A 17170-nucleotide genomic window follows, 5' to 3' on the forward strand; every position below is an offset into this window, starting at 1 on the left:
TAAAACTATTTTTTAAACTTTAGAAACATGCTGCATTGATTGGACATTCAGCTTAATTAATTAATTTTCTCTCCCAGCAGCAGCCTTTTATCTGCCGCTTAACGCAACACACAGCAGAAAATGTGCGAGCTGAGCTGTGAAAATATTAGAGCTGAGCTGGTTACCATGACGACAGTTCACACATCACTTCCTGGTTTTTGATAACTTGTCAGTAAACTCAGCATCATCTGACGCAGGCTGGAAACTCTGCACTTTTATTTACAGTTAAAACATTTTGCTGTGTGTTTCAGCTTCTGTCAAAGTAACGCAACTGCAGCCACTTCCTGTCTAAGCTTTTCAAAATAAAACCTTTGTTATTGAGCGCTATCTCATTATTTTTAAAAATCGTTTCCCCTCGATTTTATTACTTTTGAGATTGTTTGGCCCCTAAATCATAATCACAAATTAAATTAATTAATTGAGCAGCCTTATCATAACCTGATATTGATGAGAGGAAGAAAAAAAATCTCATTTAATTTTAAATATTTGGTTTGAGTTAAAATCGCTGAGTGGTTGAAATTAGGAATAGTATGGATATTTTAAAGCTCTTTTTTAATATTCTTAGTGACAATAAAAATTCAATAAAAAACCAGATCAACATATTTCTACACTTTTTTTTTTTTTTTTAATCAACAGTCGCGTTAAAGTGACCCGGAGTTGTTATCTACACGTATTCAGAGAGAGAGAGACCAACCGTTTCAGACCTTCACACACACACAGACTCACACTCACGCACCGTCCTGCTGCATCTACGTCCACGTCTCAGTTTGTGCCAAATGTGTAACAGATTACTTGAAATTAAAATGAAATCACACCATGCAGTGGTCGTTACTTATGTAAAGACGTGATGATGATGATGATGATGACGATGATGATGATGAAGATGAAGATGATGAGATTCCTCAGCTCCTCAGAATTGGAAGAATGTATTTATTTTCATATAGTGTTGTATTGTTTTATTGTTTACAGAAAATAAAGATTATAGTTCCTGTTGCACATGATGATGATGCTGGAGTTTTTAATTTTATCTAATAACACATCTGATAAAGTTGTTAATGATTATTATTAGGGCTGTCAGCGTTAATGCGTTAATCGCGATTAGATTAATGCAATCCATAACGCGTACATTTTTTAAAATCGCATTTTAATGTTGCAAGCCTTTTTGTCCCTTCTACTCACCCGTAGACGGCTCCTCTAGCTACTGGACTTTTGAACGGCTTGTTTAACTTTAAAACACTTCTCGTTTAACTACCACCGGAGTATGTGGAGTTTGAGTTAGCACCTCCACGCTAAACACCCAGGTGCAGCCAAGCGAGCCTCAGCTCCACCAAAGGACCATTTTGGAGTGTGGGAGTTGCAGCAGAGCCGTGATTGATTCCCAGTTAAGACACTCTGGTAAGAAATGCTTTACGTACGTACGTTCATGACTCCGCCTCATGCCCATATAAGTAGAATCCGTGTTCATTTTTTCCCAGAATGCACCTGAAATTTTCAAGATGGCGCTGCCTAGATTAGAAACTATTGGCTTCCGAGCAGCAGTCCACAAACCAATGGGTGACGTCACGGATGTTATGTCCATTTCTTTTATACAGCCAATGCTTTTAACCCTTTACTGCTCTTAAACGGAAACATGTTGTATCAAAGGTCAGGAGTCAAAAAAAGAAGAAATAATCCAGTATGATGTACCACAAGGATCCATATTAGGACATTTACTAATAGAAATATATAAATTATCTCACTCTATGCAGACGACACCAACCTTTCCATCTCAAATAGAGATTCACATTAACCCTCCTGTTGTCCTTGAGTCAGGAAGGGGGGAAGAAGGAAGGAAAGGAGAAAAGGAATGAAGGAGGAGAGGAAGGAAGGGAGGAAAGGAAAGATTGAAGGGAGGAAGGAAAGGAAGAAAGGAAGGAAGAATGGATGGGAGGAGGCAAGGAGGAAGGATGGGAGGAGAGAAGGAAGAAAGAAAGGAAGGAAAGGAGGGAGGAAGAAAGGGAGGAAAGGAAAGAAGGAAGGGAGGAAGGAAAGGAGAGAGGAAGGAAGGGAGGAAAGGAAAGGAAAGAAGAAAGGAAGGAAGGCAAGAAGGAAGGAAGGAAGGAAGGAAGGAACTGTCAAAACAGATTGGGTCAGTTTAACCCGGGAGGACGACAGGAGGGTTAAAGAACTAAATCAGGATCTTCTGAATTATTTAATAGTTTCAAACAAATAATTGGCATTAAATGGCAAAAAGAGTCTAATTTCATGTTATTTGCAAAAAAATAAGAAAGAATGGTGACAGTGGGTCCATTTTACTTCATATTGATAATGAAGGAATAACGTTTCATCAACATGATTTTAAGGCATTCTGATTTATGAGAGACTGAGACTTATAGTTGTATTTATTTTTAACATATTGTAATATTATATGGACATGTACTTGCTACAGATTTATTTATTTATTAGATTAGCAATTTTTTGAAAGCTATTGTATGAAGTGCACCTCTTTTTTAACTGCAGTTTATTCATTGTTCACATCTGTACATGAGACATAAGAATGAATATTTGCCTTACAGTTTTAGATGTTATTGTTTAATCATCATCCTCTGTAAAACATCACAGGCTCATACTTCTATCAAATATTGTGGAGATATCTATTAAAAATATACATTTAATTATCCAAAAGAAAATAGACATAGAAATGCTCTGCTGTAAAAAAAAACAAAAAACATTTGACTTGGAACAATAATCATCATTACTCTTTATAACTTTACAGTGTCATTTTTGTACATTTGCATTTCACCTTTTTGTCTTATTGATGTGCTTTTTTTTTCATATAAGCCATATAAGTTTCCTTCAAGTATTTATAATAATCATAAAAAAAGAGCAGGAAGTGTGTTTTTTGTGTGTATTTTTTAGATAAGTGAAGATATTTCTACAACTGAACATCAATCAAAGATGAGGCATAAACGATAGAAATACAATATTATCCATTATTACAATTACAGGTCAGAAAAAGTGCATTAAAGGTGAATTCTACTGATTTTACACATCAAAGTGTTTTTCCAGATCTCCTCAAAACACAAATCAAAACCAAAAAAAAAAGTTACAGTACTTAATATTTTAACCAAAAAGCCTCAATTTTGATTTAACAGAAGGAAGAGGCAAACAGAAAAGCCTTTATTTAACCCTTATATACTGCTCATAGTCATAGTCATTTCACAATATCCTCCTTATATCTCTATATATAATAGAGCAGAAAGAGTGTATTCTTCATCACAATCATATCATATATTGGTCCAACATTATATCATTTCAATTAATTATATAAAAATGTGAATAAACAGTATTTTTGGGTCAAACACTCAACAAAAATGTTGAATTATTTCCTTTTTTGCATATTCTGGGTCACATTAGGTCATCACATTTCTGGCAAACAGTATGTAAGGGTTAAAAAGGAGGAATGATTAGAGAGAGGAGGAAAGCCTCTGTCAGTGTTTATATGGAAACCTGATTGCTGGTTGAAGATAAGACTTAAAAAAACATAGTGAACCTCTCCTTTAATCCCAGCTGTGAACATTTGTCCCGCTCCCTGTATAGAATAAGACGATTAAGCAGCTTCTTCTTCATTTCTGTGATTTAAACATTCCTATGTTTCATTTCATGGACCTTTTTCGGTCCTCACAGTTGACTCTTTGAATGTCCCAAAGTGTTCCTGATGAACTCAAACAGATCCGTGCCTGATCCACCGGAGGCCTTCTGAACGGCACAGAAGTCCTCCAGAAGTCCGTACAGCTTCCCTGTGAAGGAAGTTTGAATATCAATCAATCAATCTTTATTTATAAAGCATCAAATCACAACAAAAGTTATCTTTAACCTTCCTGTCGTCTTTTGACTGTTCCTTCCTTCCTTCCTTCCTCTTTCGTTGCTCCCTCCTCTTTCCATACTTCTTTCCTCACTTCCTTCCTTCCTTCCTTCTTTCCTCCCTCCCTCCCTCCTCCCTCCCTCCTTACTCCTTTCCCTCCCTCCTCCCTCCTTACTTCTTTCCTTCCTCCCTCCCTGCCTCCTTACTCCTTTCCTTTCTTTCCTTCCTTCCTTTCTCTTTTCCTCCTTTCCTGCCTTCCTTCTCTCCTTACTTCCTTCCTCTTTTCCTCCTTTCTTTCCTTCCTTCCTTCTTCCTCCTTCTTCCTTTCCTCCCTCCCTCCCTCCTTTCCTTCCTTCCTTCCTTCCTTCCTCCCTCCCTCCTTACTCCTTCCTTCCTTCCTCCCTCCCGCCTTACTCCTTCCTTCCTTCCTCCCTCCCTCCCTCCTTACTCCTTTCCTTCCTTCCTTCCTTCTTTCCTCCCTCCCTTCCCAATTGAATTCAAAGAGACCCAACATGAGCAAGCACTTGGTGACAGCAGCGAGGTAAAAAGGTAAAAGTCTCTTTAATCAAACCAAAGTTGTCCTGTTTCGTTTCTGTTTGATACTCACCGACCGTCGTCTTCTCTTTGACCAGCAGGTGGTGGATCTGCTTCAGGCCTTGCTCCAGGTGTTCATCCCCAAACGTAAAGAAGGCCATTCCTCTGTTGGCCTTTGCTGCTGCCATCAGCTGGATCACGGCTGCACAGGTAAAAAAAAAGTAAAGTGTTGCTTAGATTATTAAATAATAGATTATTTCTCCTTCGGTGGTGTTTCAGTGACGTAGATGAACAGATGTATGGAAGAAGAAGAAGAAGAAGAAGAGTTAAACCTTTGAGATGTGGGTCTCCATTGAAGGCTCCACAGCCCCATTTCCCTGTGGCGATGTCCGGCTCGTTGGGTCCACTACTTTTAAATCCACAGTATGCCTTCAAGCACACAATAACATCATGTAAAAACAACCATTTCATTTAATTGCACTCACAAAACAATACTAGGACTGCAAAGATCAATTATTTCATTACAGTTTAACCTGATGATTAATTCCTTGATTATGTGATTGTTGTATGTATATGACCATCAATGTTTCCCCAAAACCCAAAAAAGTGTTTTGTTTTGTCCAATTATTTCTTAGAAAATGACTCAAAATGAAAAACTCAAAATCACAATTGCTGCTTGTAAATTTTCTGTCTATTGACTAATCAATTCACACAATCACATTATAGCAGAAAATACTCCAGACGTTCTGCATGAGTTGAATATATGCTCTGATGCAATATATTCAGTCATGCAGAATGAATAATATACAATAAAAAGTTAAAGCTGAGAAATTGCATATGATTTTGAATGTGTATATTAGGTTTGTAGTGAGTATTTGCTACTTTTGCTATTTTCAATAAATGTCCCAGATTTGCAGATGATTTGTTGTAGAAAGTATAAAAGATCACCAAAGTTCGTGTTTTATTTTGAAAGGATATTCTCTCCTTGTGTATTTTGTTAGTGTTACTTCCTGTGTTTCTCCTGCCTTGGTTGATTGCCTCATGTGTTTCACCTGTCTTGTTTCACTCACCTGTGTCCTGTTTAGTTATTACCTCATCATGTCTATATAGGTTTTGGTTTTCAGTTCAGTCTTGGTCTGAGTCTCTGTGTTATTGTGCCTGTGTTCATTCACCATGTGGTTATTTCTGAGTTTCTAAAATGCATTATCCAGACTCTGTCAGCCTGCAGTCTGCATTTGGGTCCACCTGCTCCACAAACCGTGACAGAAGACTCGGAACAACTATGGACCCATGATTTTGAATTTTTAGTATTTGCAACTTGTGCTATTTTCAATAAATGTCCCAGATGTGCAGATTGTTAATTTGCAGATGATTTGTTGTATAAAGTATAAAAGCTCACCGACAGTTTAGATGAAATAAGATATAAACACCAGTCTGTGGAGTATTTAAACACTTCACCATTACTACCTCCAAATAAGGTCACTCATCTCTGCTTCTAGTGACTATTATAAACTATGTAGTAGACAGTTTTTACTAGATGTCATAAAGTACATAAAGTACATAAACCACATAAACCAACCAACGCTGCTAAACCCTCTCTGACCTCCTAACAAATTAGACACAGTCAATTACAACTACTACCAAGTGTCTTTTCTGAGTTAATAGTCACAGTCCCCAGTCTTCACCAGAGCCTCAGCACATCAAAACAAAACACTTCTAACAACCATAACCACGCCGCTATGCTGATTAAAGTTAACTGAAGTCATGTAGTCTGCACACGGGTCACTTGATATCTACTCTAAGAGGAAACCAGTCTGACTGTCTGCACAAAGCACCTCATATCTCCACCTGACCTCGGTTAACTCAGGATGCAGCCAATCTTATCAAGACGGCTGCTAACACGAGCCGACCCCAGGATAGAAACAGGACCAGAGAATGATTCACATTTCCCACATTTCCTTTTTATATGTTCATTTAATACACATAAAATGCATTTTCAAAACTGTCTTATTTCTTAAGCTTTTTACATTTTACTTTATTATAACAAACTTGATAAAATTGAGAATTATTGTAGAAGAAACACACAAAGAAGATCCTCACCTTGTTCAGCTCCCGTGTAACGTTGATCATTTTAAACTGCTCTCTTCTGTTTTTGTAGTGTTGAGCGTCGATGGCGAGGATCTGCCGCTGCAGCCGAGCCCAGTCATCCCTGAAAGGACCCAAATCACAAATCACATCTCCGAGAACCACAATACATAACTTCAATCATAAAATACACGCATATAAAGAGCATATGCGTACCTTTGGAGTTTGTCTTCATGAGGGCCGGTCCACTCAAAGCTGTCACCATAGCCGCTGTAACTGCTGTACTGCTGAGAGCCTGAAAGACAGAGATATTACACAGTAAAGCTGCTGTCTTTTTATATTCTTCTTAAGAATAGTAAACCCCATAAAAAGACCAAAACCAACCATTTTCTGACATCCTTACTCTGTGTCTCTCAACTCCAATCCCAATGATTCCCACAGCTGGTTGTTTTACTCAAAAAAGGGAAAATAGTGTATTTTTTGGGGACTATTTTCAGCGGCGGATGAATCCACATTTGGTGCTCTAGTGAGTATTTCTGGCAGCAGGATTGTGTGTGTGTGATTGAGTCAAAATAAACTATAGTCAGTCTGTGTGTTCATGGTGATGAAGGAGCATCATCATCATCAGGACTCATTTGCCGTGTTTTTAATAGTTTTTGGACAATAACGGAGGGTTACGGCACATCGGATATTTCTTCTTAATGAATAACTTAATTTTGGTTAATTAAGCAGTTATGTAAAGTCTGTGTAAAGTAAGAATAAATATGTGTTCTGAGTTTGACATACCACAGAAAAGTGTGTTGTTAACCACCCTGCCAAATTTGAATGATTAAAAAAATCGCCAAATATATGAAATTAGGCTTCAAAGTTGTGTAAAAATCAGCCTCTTTCTCTGCTCCCAAACACTGTGGGCATGGCCACCGAGTTCGCTGAAGCCCCGTCCCCTACCAATTGTCACCTGTCAATCAAAGTCACCACCTCTACCAGAAACATGGACGTCTGGGAGCTTTCTATTGCTAACTCAGCTGCTAGCTTGGTGGCTAACTCGGCTAACTGGCTAACTATAGGCTGTAGTAGTAGTAGTGTGTGCTGAATGTATTTATACCTCTACAGCAGCAGGGGCGGGTTTATGCTAATCACTAAATCCTGAACACAGAAATGTTGAAACACAGTTTGTGAAGCCTAGCTCCACAATTCAAATCTAAATGGTTGAAATGTTTTTTAGAAATACATTTATGACCTATTTAATGTGTTTAGAAGAAAATGTCTGAATTCACTTTACACGGTCTTTAAACATTCAATGCATTGACTTATCCATTAATCAATCATTTCATCTCAACCTGTAATGATCAGACACTCTCTGTCTCCGAGTTTCTCAGTGAAGAGGCGAGAAACGATCAGCTCAGGGTTTATGAGGAAGAGGATTTCTTCCTGCACCAGACCGGAGCCCAGCACACCTCCACCGATCCAGCTGGAGGCAAAATCCACCTGCACACACAAGAAGAGTCAGAAGTCCCAAACTCTGGACTGAAGCAGCTGATCATCGTAGCTTCGGCTCAGTTCTTACCTGTAACATGCCCGTTCCATCGGTCTCGATGTCGCCTTTCGATGACACGTAAAGTTTACGCATCGTCTCTTCACTGCTACAATACGCACACAACAACAGAAAAGATTCAGAGGAGAGTCATTCACACTATTCTTTTTTTAGTGCCGGGGTTTAATTAATATCGCAGTATAAAGAAGAACTCATGCTCCTGTCAAGATGAACTGTAATCATCCTTTCATTTTTCATCAGCACCATCTAATCAAACTTTAAATTGTCCAGTACTTTAGTGTATGACCATATCTGCAAAACTAATGACATTCACATCAGCTGTACTTCCTCAGGTCGGGCTGTCCTGGCTTTATGATTGTTTGTTGCCATAGAGACAGTGCTAAAGTAAACAGTCTTATAGCAATGTTTTGGCGAGGGACAAGGTGCTGCCTGAATAACTTCTCCTTCAGACTCCTGTATCTCCTGGAGTTTCTGAGTTGAGAAGTTCAAAATTTCTGTCAATTTCTGTGCTTAACAAAACCATGTTAGCCTTCGTCATTTTGACATGATATTGGAAACATCATCAGGTTAGATGATATATATATATATATATATATATATATGTGTATGTGTGTGTGTATATGGTTATAACTTTTACAGTAACAAGCCAAAGGCGGGGGGGGGGGGGGGCATGGGGAGAGACGGGACAATTCCCGGTAGGCCGGCCGATGACGTTTTGAATACTCTGCAGACCGGCCGTCACAAGCGAGTGTGCGTCCCTCCCTCTACTATCATGAGCCGGTCAATATTCAATCATGCAATGTACACGGGTGACAATGATGTAATCCATGATGTATTTATATTGCTTTCTTGCTGTGTATTTCTCAGTCATAGTCACTCTTGTGGTCCAGTTCTTTCTTATCACTTCCAATTTTGCAACTTAGTGCGCTTTTGCACCAACTACACAATCCATTCGGACCAAAAGCTCTTAGTTCGGTTCATTTTCGTTGGTGTGAAAGCATCAATCTTCTTCTGAATCAAGCGGACCGAGACCTCCAAAAAGAGGAGGTCTCGGCCCGCTAGACTCCACACCAAATGCCGCCCTACCGGAAGATGAGGGAACGTCAATCGGACCAATCTTGATTCGTTTGCAGGTGTGAACCCGGACCACACTGTAGCCTGTATGCTACATACTAACAATATTACTGCCTGGTGTGGACCAAATAATCAAACTAGTATTATGAAAGCACCCCAAAATCGACCCCTATTTTAGTATTCTACAACTTCCATGGTTGTATATTTAAAAATGATTTTATTAGTTTGTTCTTACAATGTGCAATGGAGCACGGCCTGCTGGGAAAGGGAGAAAAGGGCTCATACAATGAATCTACTGCAGCTAATATTGTTTCTGGAAGTGAGCACTATATAACTGCGACTTAAAAATCTCCAGTAATATGTTGGTTGTATATTTGTGACTTTGTGACGAATCTGCTGACAGAAGCGCAACACAGCTGTAGCTGTTCGGTAAGGAAACCGGTTAAATTGGAAACCAGTTGGGACATAACACCGGGGTCATTATTACCTTCTCCAGTCAGGTATGTCTGTGTCACTCAGGCATCTCCTCTCAAACGTCACCAGTCCTCCTTTTGGTTTAGTTTCTGCAACGATATCGACCACAGTCACAGATTTACACTGATGCAACCAAATCACAGGAAAGAGAGGAGAGGGTTAGCAGTGACTTACTCTCATCTGTTACCACTTTGAAGTAATGCATGATGGCCCTCAGCTTCTCCTTCTTCCTGTCTGACCAGCTCCAGAACAGACTGCATGCAGAACGACAATCAGAATTAAACTCACATCCAAGAGCACACGATGCAGAGAGTATTAACGGGTTGTAATCTGTCGCCCAAACCTGCTGAAGTTAATGGTGGGGTAGTTGTGGTACTCTGATTTGGGAGTGGAGGTGTTGCGGTGAGGGAAGGTGCAGAAAAAGGCGTTAGCTAGCAGACACGCTATCTGAAGTTGAGACAGAGTGATGGATGCAGTTTGTCCTCCTTGAAGCAGCGGGATGACCTGAGAACGTAGAAACGATATGAGGGTCAGTGATAAATAAGGGTTGGCAAGATTCAAAAATATGTTAAAAATATCTTTAAAAGCAGCATCAGGTTTGTTAAAATGTACATTTAGTATTTTTGTTGGTTTTATATCATTTGAAATGACATTTGCACCATTTTTTACCAAAAGTAAGACTGAATGCTCCTGAAAATGTCAAATGGTGTAACCACAAAAGAATGATACATATTAAATATTTTATCACCTACAGTGTATTTAAGTGGACTTATACTAATAATGACTAAATGTTTCCTGATCTCCATGGTTACCCAGATGAAATGTAATATTTAGAACAATAGTATTCCATTAGCTTTATTTAAAGGTAGAATATGTAGAATGAGCAGAACAACGCCATCTAATGTCTCGAGATCGTAGTCGCAACAACCAAAAAGTAATTCCAGCAGTCGGGTTGCCAGGTCCGGTGCCGGATTTTATTTTAGCTCTAACTCTGTAAATATACCACTTTATCCACATGTCTAACCTTTGTAGGCGAGAAAGTAAAGTAGCCCTTTAGATCCACAATGTGACGCTAATTTGTCCAAATAACATCTGCTTAAAGTTTTCTTCCTGCGAATTCGGAGCCACTCAAGTTAGCTGTAGCGAGTAACGCACTTCCGGTCATTTTCACAAAATAAAACACCCGTTGCCTTTTATTATTAAGAAAACCATAACGATAGAGTTGGTGCTTTTATTTTGAAAACAGGAAGCGAACATACCCTCGCTGTAACTGACTTGAAACCACCGAGGTACATTACATTATAACGCCAGTGGGAGTAGCAGCAATGTCTCTGCATGTACTGCCTAATCCTAAACACCGATTGGCTTGTGTGTGGTGTCGTCAGAAGCAGGAGAGGCTCGCGGTCGTAAACATCTAGTCACAAAAAAAAAAAAAAAAAAAAAAAGTAAACATCTAGTCACGTGTACTCTGAGATGGACGCGCAGGTCAGGAAATGACGTAAACGGACCGTATATGGTTTGTTATTTGTGTTATTACATTGCGTGTTGGACTAAATACATGTTGACATATTGAGGAAAGTATTCCGGTTTTATGGAAACGGATTTCATATTTCACAAGAATGGATACTTGGCGAGCTGTACAGAAAGTCCTGAGTCATAAGATGATCGTTGTGGATAAAGGGAAGACTTTGAAGGTATGTAGCATTATAGCTTTTCTTACTTAGCTCAGGGGCTAGCCGAGCTAATCGCTAATACTATTACGGCTGTGAGCAACCATATAAGTTGTGAGTGGTCTTGAATGAATCAGGACAATCTAAGCTTTCCAACGATGTACGGCATGAGTATATATGTTTCAGGGTTGGTGTTTAAAACATTCAGAAGAACGTGTGGCTACCTCCTAACATCCGTCCCGTCCCGTGAACGGAACAGCGTGCGTTAAGAGGTTAATGATCAAATATCAAAATCCGAATAGCGTCAGAAAGTCAACCCACTCTCCACATTTCCATTGCTACCGTTTTGATACTTCATGGTACACAAACAAATAGCATCTCATATGAAAGCTAAGACCCTGGCGAGTTCAACAGTACCACTATTATTGCGCTAAAAACTCAGTGAACCAGCAGCCAAAGAATACAAAGGTAAACAACCACTTATTTACAGCGACTAACAGATATTCTGTTTTACCTTCGAAGTTTTGTGATGAAAAGTTGTACTTGAGAGCAAAAAACGCTGGTTTTAGTGAGTCCAACACGGCTCTGCTTGTTTACAACTATATATAAGTTATAATGTAAGATCATGCCAAACTAGTTGATATGATGTTTTATTGACTATTTACTGTCTTTAAGCAAGTTGAATTATTGGGTACAAAGTTACACCACTTAGACATGTTTGCCATAATCCTGTAATACATTCTCTCAAAATGGATTAAAAGCAGAAATTTGATGCTGGGTCCACAAAAAAGAATGTGTGCAAGTTATTCATACGTTTTTCATATTTTAACCCTTTAAATTTAAACTAAACTACATAGACACAAAAACTCCTCATTGACCCATGAATAAACGCTATGTTCACTCGCTCCAATAAGTTTCATACCTTCCTCAGAATGTGCGGCAGCTTCAGGGCCAAATCTATGATCTTAGGGAACAGCCTGGGGTAGTAGTTTTCTGTTTTCGGGACAACCTGGAAAGGATTATAAATAAATAAATAAATAAATAAATTACTAGAAGGCATCACAATGCTGAAGATTCAATTATTTAAATGAACACTGACCTTAACAAAAGAGTAGAGGGCATCAAAAGTCCACTTGTCTTTATACTTCTGGTTATATTTGATGATAGCTTCCTAGTGAAAGGGAGTGTTTGAAAGAGTAATGTTGAATATTTCACATTTCTTAGAGGCAGATTAGACAACAACACAGATTAATAATGTATAAATGAGATATTATCCATAGGTGTTAACATACTGCCACATCGTCCACGTCCAATGATGCTTTCTTGGCCAGAGGACCCAGATGATAGCCGATCACTTGCCACCTCTGCACTAGGGAGGATTGCTACCACAGGAGAAAATTCATTCAGTAAAAATCTTCTCAGTCACTTTAAATCTGCAATGACGTTTTTTGGCCACTTGGGGGCAGTAGAAATAAAAAGTGAACACTGACACAACAAATTTAAAAGCTAAATTGGTATGTTGAACTTATTTCTACATCCAACAGTTACTGATCAACATTATTATTCATTAGGAGTCATGTTTCTGTCCATCTGCTGAATGTTAAGTCCGATATTCACTCTCTTTTAGCTCTGTTTTCATTATTTACAGTTACTGATGAAAATGTTCATGATTATAAAGAAGGTTACATCTGAAGTCAGACCTTTAAGATTTTACTCAGGAGGGTTTTTTCCTCATTTTTTAATATTTAACATGTTACTGAATACATATATTACTGTTTTTAATTCTATAGCAACCATAGAACACAACCTGTATCTATAGCAACCATAGAACACAACCTGTATCCATAGCAACCATAGAACACAACCTGTATCTATAGCAACCATAGAACACAATCTGATCTGATAGACCTTTAAGATTTTACTCAGGAGGGTTTTTTCCTCATGTTTTAATATTTAACATGTTACTGAATACATATATTACTGTTTTTAATTCTTTGAAATCAATATTTTTTATTATATTTAGTAAATAAATCATGATGTGGGCTTAAATGGAGTCACAGTACCAATTAAACCCACTTTATTCATCAAATATCTTTATTTTATATTCTAAAATCTACATGAACTAATGAATACATTTTACAATGAGAGATAAATGTTGCTTTATAAGAAATGATCTCCCTTATAAATCATGTCAGTATCCATGACAACACAGCTGAGCTTAGATTTTGGTGCTTAATGGGAACACTTACCCTAACAGCTAAAAACACTGGTTAGAAAATTTGAAAAGTAATCAAATGTAATAAGTTACATTACTTTCTAACTATCTATCCTGTAAAAGGAATATTTGTACATGGCCTCAAACACACCTGGAAGAATCCACCCTTGGCCGTCATCAGACTGTGAGAGGAATCTGGCATCTTCACGAGGTTACTGTTCCAAATGTCTCTCCCCGTCTGGGCCAGAACTTTTTTGTCACGGTTAAAATTAGGCACCTGGGTAAAAAATAAATAAATCAATAGTTATATTCAACAACTGCTTTTTTACAATTATGTAATGTCTGTGTAGGTTAAAAGTACCAACACCTTCATTTAAAAATACTCCATTACAAGTGGTGTACAGAGTGATGTAGTATGCAGTATTACAGTAATAGTACTGCAGTATTATGAGTGATGTAGTATGCAGTATTACAGTAAAAGTACTGCAGTATTATGAGTGATGTAGTATGCAGTATTACAGTAAAAGTACTGCAGTATTATAGTGATGTAGTATGCAGTATTACAGTAAAAGTACTGCAGTATTATGAGTGATGTAGTATACAGTATTACAGTAAAAGTACTGCAGTATTATAGTGATGTAGTATGCAGTATTACAGTAAAAGTACTGCAGTATTATGAGTGATGTAGTATGCAGTATTACAGTAAAAGTACTGTAGTATTATGAGTGATGTAGTATACAGTATTACAGTAAAAGTACTGCAGTATTATAGTGATGTAGTATGCAGTATTACAGTAAAAGTACTGCAGTATTATGAGTGATGTAGTATGCAGTATTACAGTAAAAGTACTGCAGTATTATAGTGATGTAGTATGCAGTATTACAGTAAAAGTACTGCAGTATTATGAGTGATGTAGTATGCAGTATTACAGTAAAAGTACTGCAGTATTATAGTGATGTAGTATGCAGTATTACAGTAAAAGTACTGCAGTATTATGAGTGATGTAGTATGCAGTATTACAGTAACAGTACTGCAGTATTATGAGTGATGTAGTATGCAGTATTACAGTACTGCAGTATTATGAGTGATGTAGTATGCAGTATTACAGATATTATAGACTAAACAACTAATTAATAAGTATTTAGCATTACATTTACTTGTAATGGAGCATTTTTACATTATTGTATCGGTACTTTTATCTAGATGAAGAGTACTTCTCCCACCTCTATTATACCTCTCAGATGAATGTGGTTGAGTAGAAGCATTAAATAGCATCTAATGGAAATACTTAAGTAAGGTACAACAAGTACTTTAAAATGGTACTTGAGCACAGTACTTGAGTACAGACAGAACTGGAAAGGACAGATTCTTACATCTATGAGGACAGTGTGTGTCTTGCTGTAGGTCAGTGGACCCAGCTTGGTGTGAAACTGCCGAAATCGCTTCAGATCTTTCAGCTCACAACATGATGATGATGATGACGACGATGATGACGACGATGATGACGATGATGATGAAGAAGCACCGTCCTGCTCCTGTGATGGCCCTGGTTCGTCCCGTTCTCCAGGTGAACCCTTCACATCCCCGTTACCAGAAGGTTTGGAGGAGGAAGAGGAGGAAGAGGAGGAGGAGGAGCAGGTGGCTTCTCTTGTGTTTTCTTTGCTGTTGTTGTCTTTCTCATCCTTTTTGATTTCCTTTTTACCGTTTTCGGAGGCATCATCAAATTGCATAAGGTCTCTCATCTGATCACTGTTGTTGTGACGTGAGCCGGCCATCTCTGGAGGATTCAGAGACAGAGCATTAAAGGACAAGTTCACAGTATTTCAAGCGTGACCAGCAGTCAAGTGTCTGTACGAACAGTGAAAGATGTTTTTATTCCTCCGGTTCATACTGACTATTAAAAGATCTTTAACATGGGGCGGCTGTGACTCAGGAGGTAGAGTGGTCTAGTCGTCCACCAATTGGAAGACTGGCGGTTCGATTCCAGAGCCAGGGCAAGATACTTAACCCCAATTTGCTGCGCCAACTGTGTATGAATGGTTAGTCTCCTCCTGTGTGGTAGCTCCTACCATCAGTGTGTGAAAAGGTCAATGAGTGCTGTGAGTGGTCATAAAGACTAGAAAAGTGCTAAATAACTACTGTCCATTTACCATCTCCTTCATATGTGCTTTCAATGTAAAGTGATGGAGGACAAAATCCACAATGTTTCCACACAGTCATTTAAAATTCAGCTTCAGCAGTGTGAGTTAGTCATATCAAGTGATATCTGACACATTTACAGTCTTTTTAGCATCAGATTCCCTCTTAGTGTTTCCTGTTGAGCTGTGGTGGAAGTATAGTAACAAAAAGACTTTGCTACTAAAAACACTAACGTTGAAACATAGAAGATGAAGATTTGATTCATTTGGACGCTGAAGCTTCATATTAGCTTCACATCAACTTTTAAATACATTATTACACAGAAGGAGGACTGTGGATTTAGTCCTCATTCACTTCCATTGTAAATACATTATGAAGGGATCTTCTAATGGTCAGTATGAACAGAAGGAATCATTACAGTAAGAAAAACAGGTTTAACGTTCATTTTCGGCTCCTTGACTGGTATGGTTGTTACTTTCAGGTGATTACACACTGGTCCTTTAAGAGAACAGGTTGAATACAAACCAAGATCCTTTACCCCGAGCCCCAAATCACTACATCCGCCCCTGAGTAAAGGATCGACGTATTCTTTCCGCCATTGCCAAGCTGTTCTTTGTCCAACTTTGCAAAACAGCGAGTATTTAAGAGCAACAAGTCAAGAGTTTAACACTTTAAACCGCTCAGGATAGACTTTGGTATCGATGTTTTGGCCTAGCTAACCTTCGCCTTACAGTAAAAACACACATTACAATCAGCCCGCGTAATGAAACTCAAGAGTTAAACACATGAACTGTAAATACTCACCTTTCACTGAAGACCTCTGTGATGCCGGCTGGTTTCAGATTTAACGGGATTATCGTGAATTACGACGCTCATCGAAGAAAACGCAGCTGAGACGCCAAAACACTAAGACTGAAGTTTACTTTCACTTTTAGAAGAAAGTGAAACTTAAAAGAGTGAAGCGGGTTCAGTGGTTTCAAAAAACAACATTTATAGAGATTTAACCCTCCTACCTGCTGATAGCCTATGAAAACTGATAAGCTACCTCATCGATAGTTTATCCCTTTTTTAAATACGTCTATGTCGATACTTTACTATATTCATTTACTTACTTCAGGTTCATAACCTTTAATTCATCGTGTTTTAACAGCTGTACGTACACTATTATTACTATACTACTACTTCCTGCTTTGCTTGAGTGCAGGTCCTGGATACTTCTACATCATTTTTAAATCCAGGTTAAAAACTCTTCTCTTCTCCTGTGCTTATGATTGAGCTCTTTTAAAGCACTTTACATTTTAATCTTTCATTTCCACTCTATGTCCTTTTAATGATTTTAAAGTAAATCATTATTTTATGCTGTAATTTTATATTTAATGCTCTATTCTAGCAGTTTATTTATGTCTTTCTGCTTTTGCCATTGTGTATGAAATGCGCTATATAAATAAAACTGCCTTGCCTTGCTTTGCCTATTATTATATTATTATCGTCAGTTTTAGAAGAAATACTCACATCCTTTACTTTGACACACTCTCCAGATA

General features: G+C 38.2%; 1 protein-coding gene across 1 annotated transcript; it reads right to left on the reverse strand.

Moving 5' to 3' along the window:
• Positions 1 to 3681: 3681 nt before the first annotated feature.
• On the reverse strand, positions 3682 to 16558 carry pargl (poly (ADP-ribose) glycohydrolase, like). The gene is made up of 16 exons (XM_053339819.1): positions 16434 to 16558; positions 14864 to 15267; positions 13642 to 13767; positions 12568 to 12657; positions 12375 to 12446; positions 12198 to 12284; positions 9949 to 10109; positions 9780 to 9859; positions 9619 to 9694; positions 8070 to 8145; positions 7843 to 7990; positions 6719 to 6797; positions 6518 to 6626; positions 4750 to 4846; positions 4491 to 4619; positions 3682 to 3818 (listed from the first exon to the last, which is right to left on the reverse strand). The coding sequence occupies exons 2-16, from the start codon at positions 15263 to 15265 to the stop codon at positions 3700 to 3702; spliced, it is 1851 nt and encodes a 616-aa protein (XP_053195794.1). The 5' UTR covers positions 15266 to 15267; positions 16434 to 16558; the 3' UTR covers positions 3682 to 3699.
• Positions 16559 to 17170: the final 612 nt, after the last annotated feature.

This window comes from Scomber japonicus, chromosome 19 (assembly GCF_027409825.1).
Source record: "Scomber japonicus isolate fScoJap1 chromosome 19, fScoJap1.pri, whole genome shotgun sequence".
NCBI classification, from domain to species: domain Eukaryota; kingdom Metazoa; phylum Chordata; class Actinopteri; order Scombriformes; family Scombridae; genus Scomber; species Scomber japonicus.

Bases quoted from the DNA above. Each gene is read 5' to 3' on its own strand.
- pargl (XM_053339819.1), bottom strand. From the start codon at position 15,265: ATGGCCGGCTCACGTCACAACAACAGTGATCAGATGAGAGACCTTATG. The intron at 8,146-9,618 runs GTAATAATGACC...TGCGTATTGTAG, and splicing joins GACATACCTGACTGGAGAAG to CAGTGAAGAGACGATGCGTA. The intron at 7,991-8,069 runs GTAAGAACTGAG...TTGTGTGTGCAG, and splicing joins ATGGAACGGGCATGTTACAG to GTGGATTTTGCCTCCAGCTG.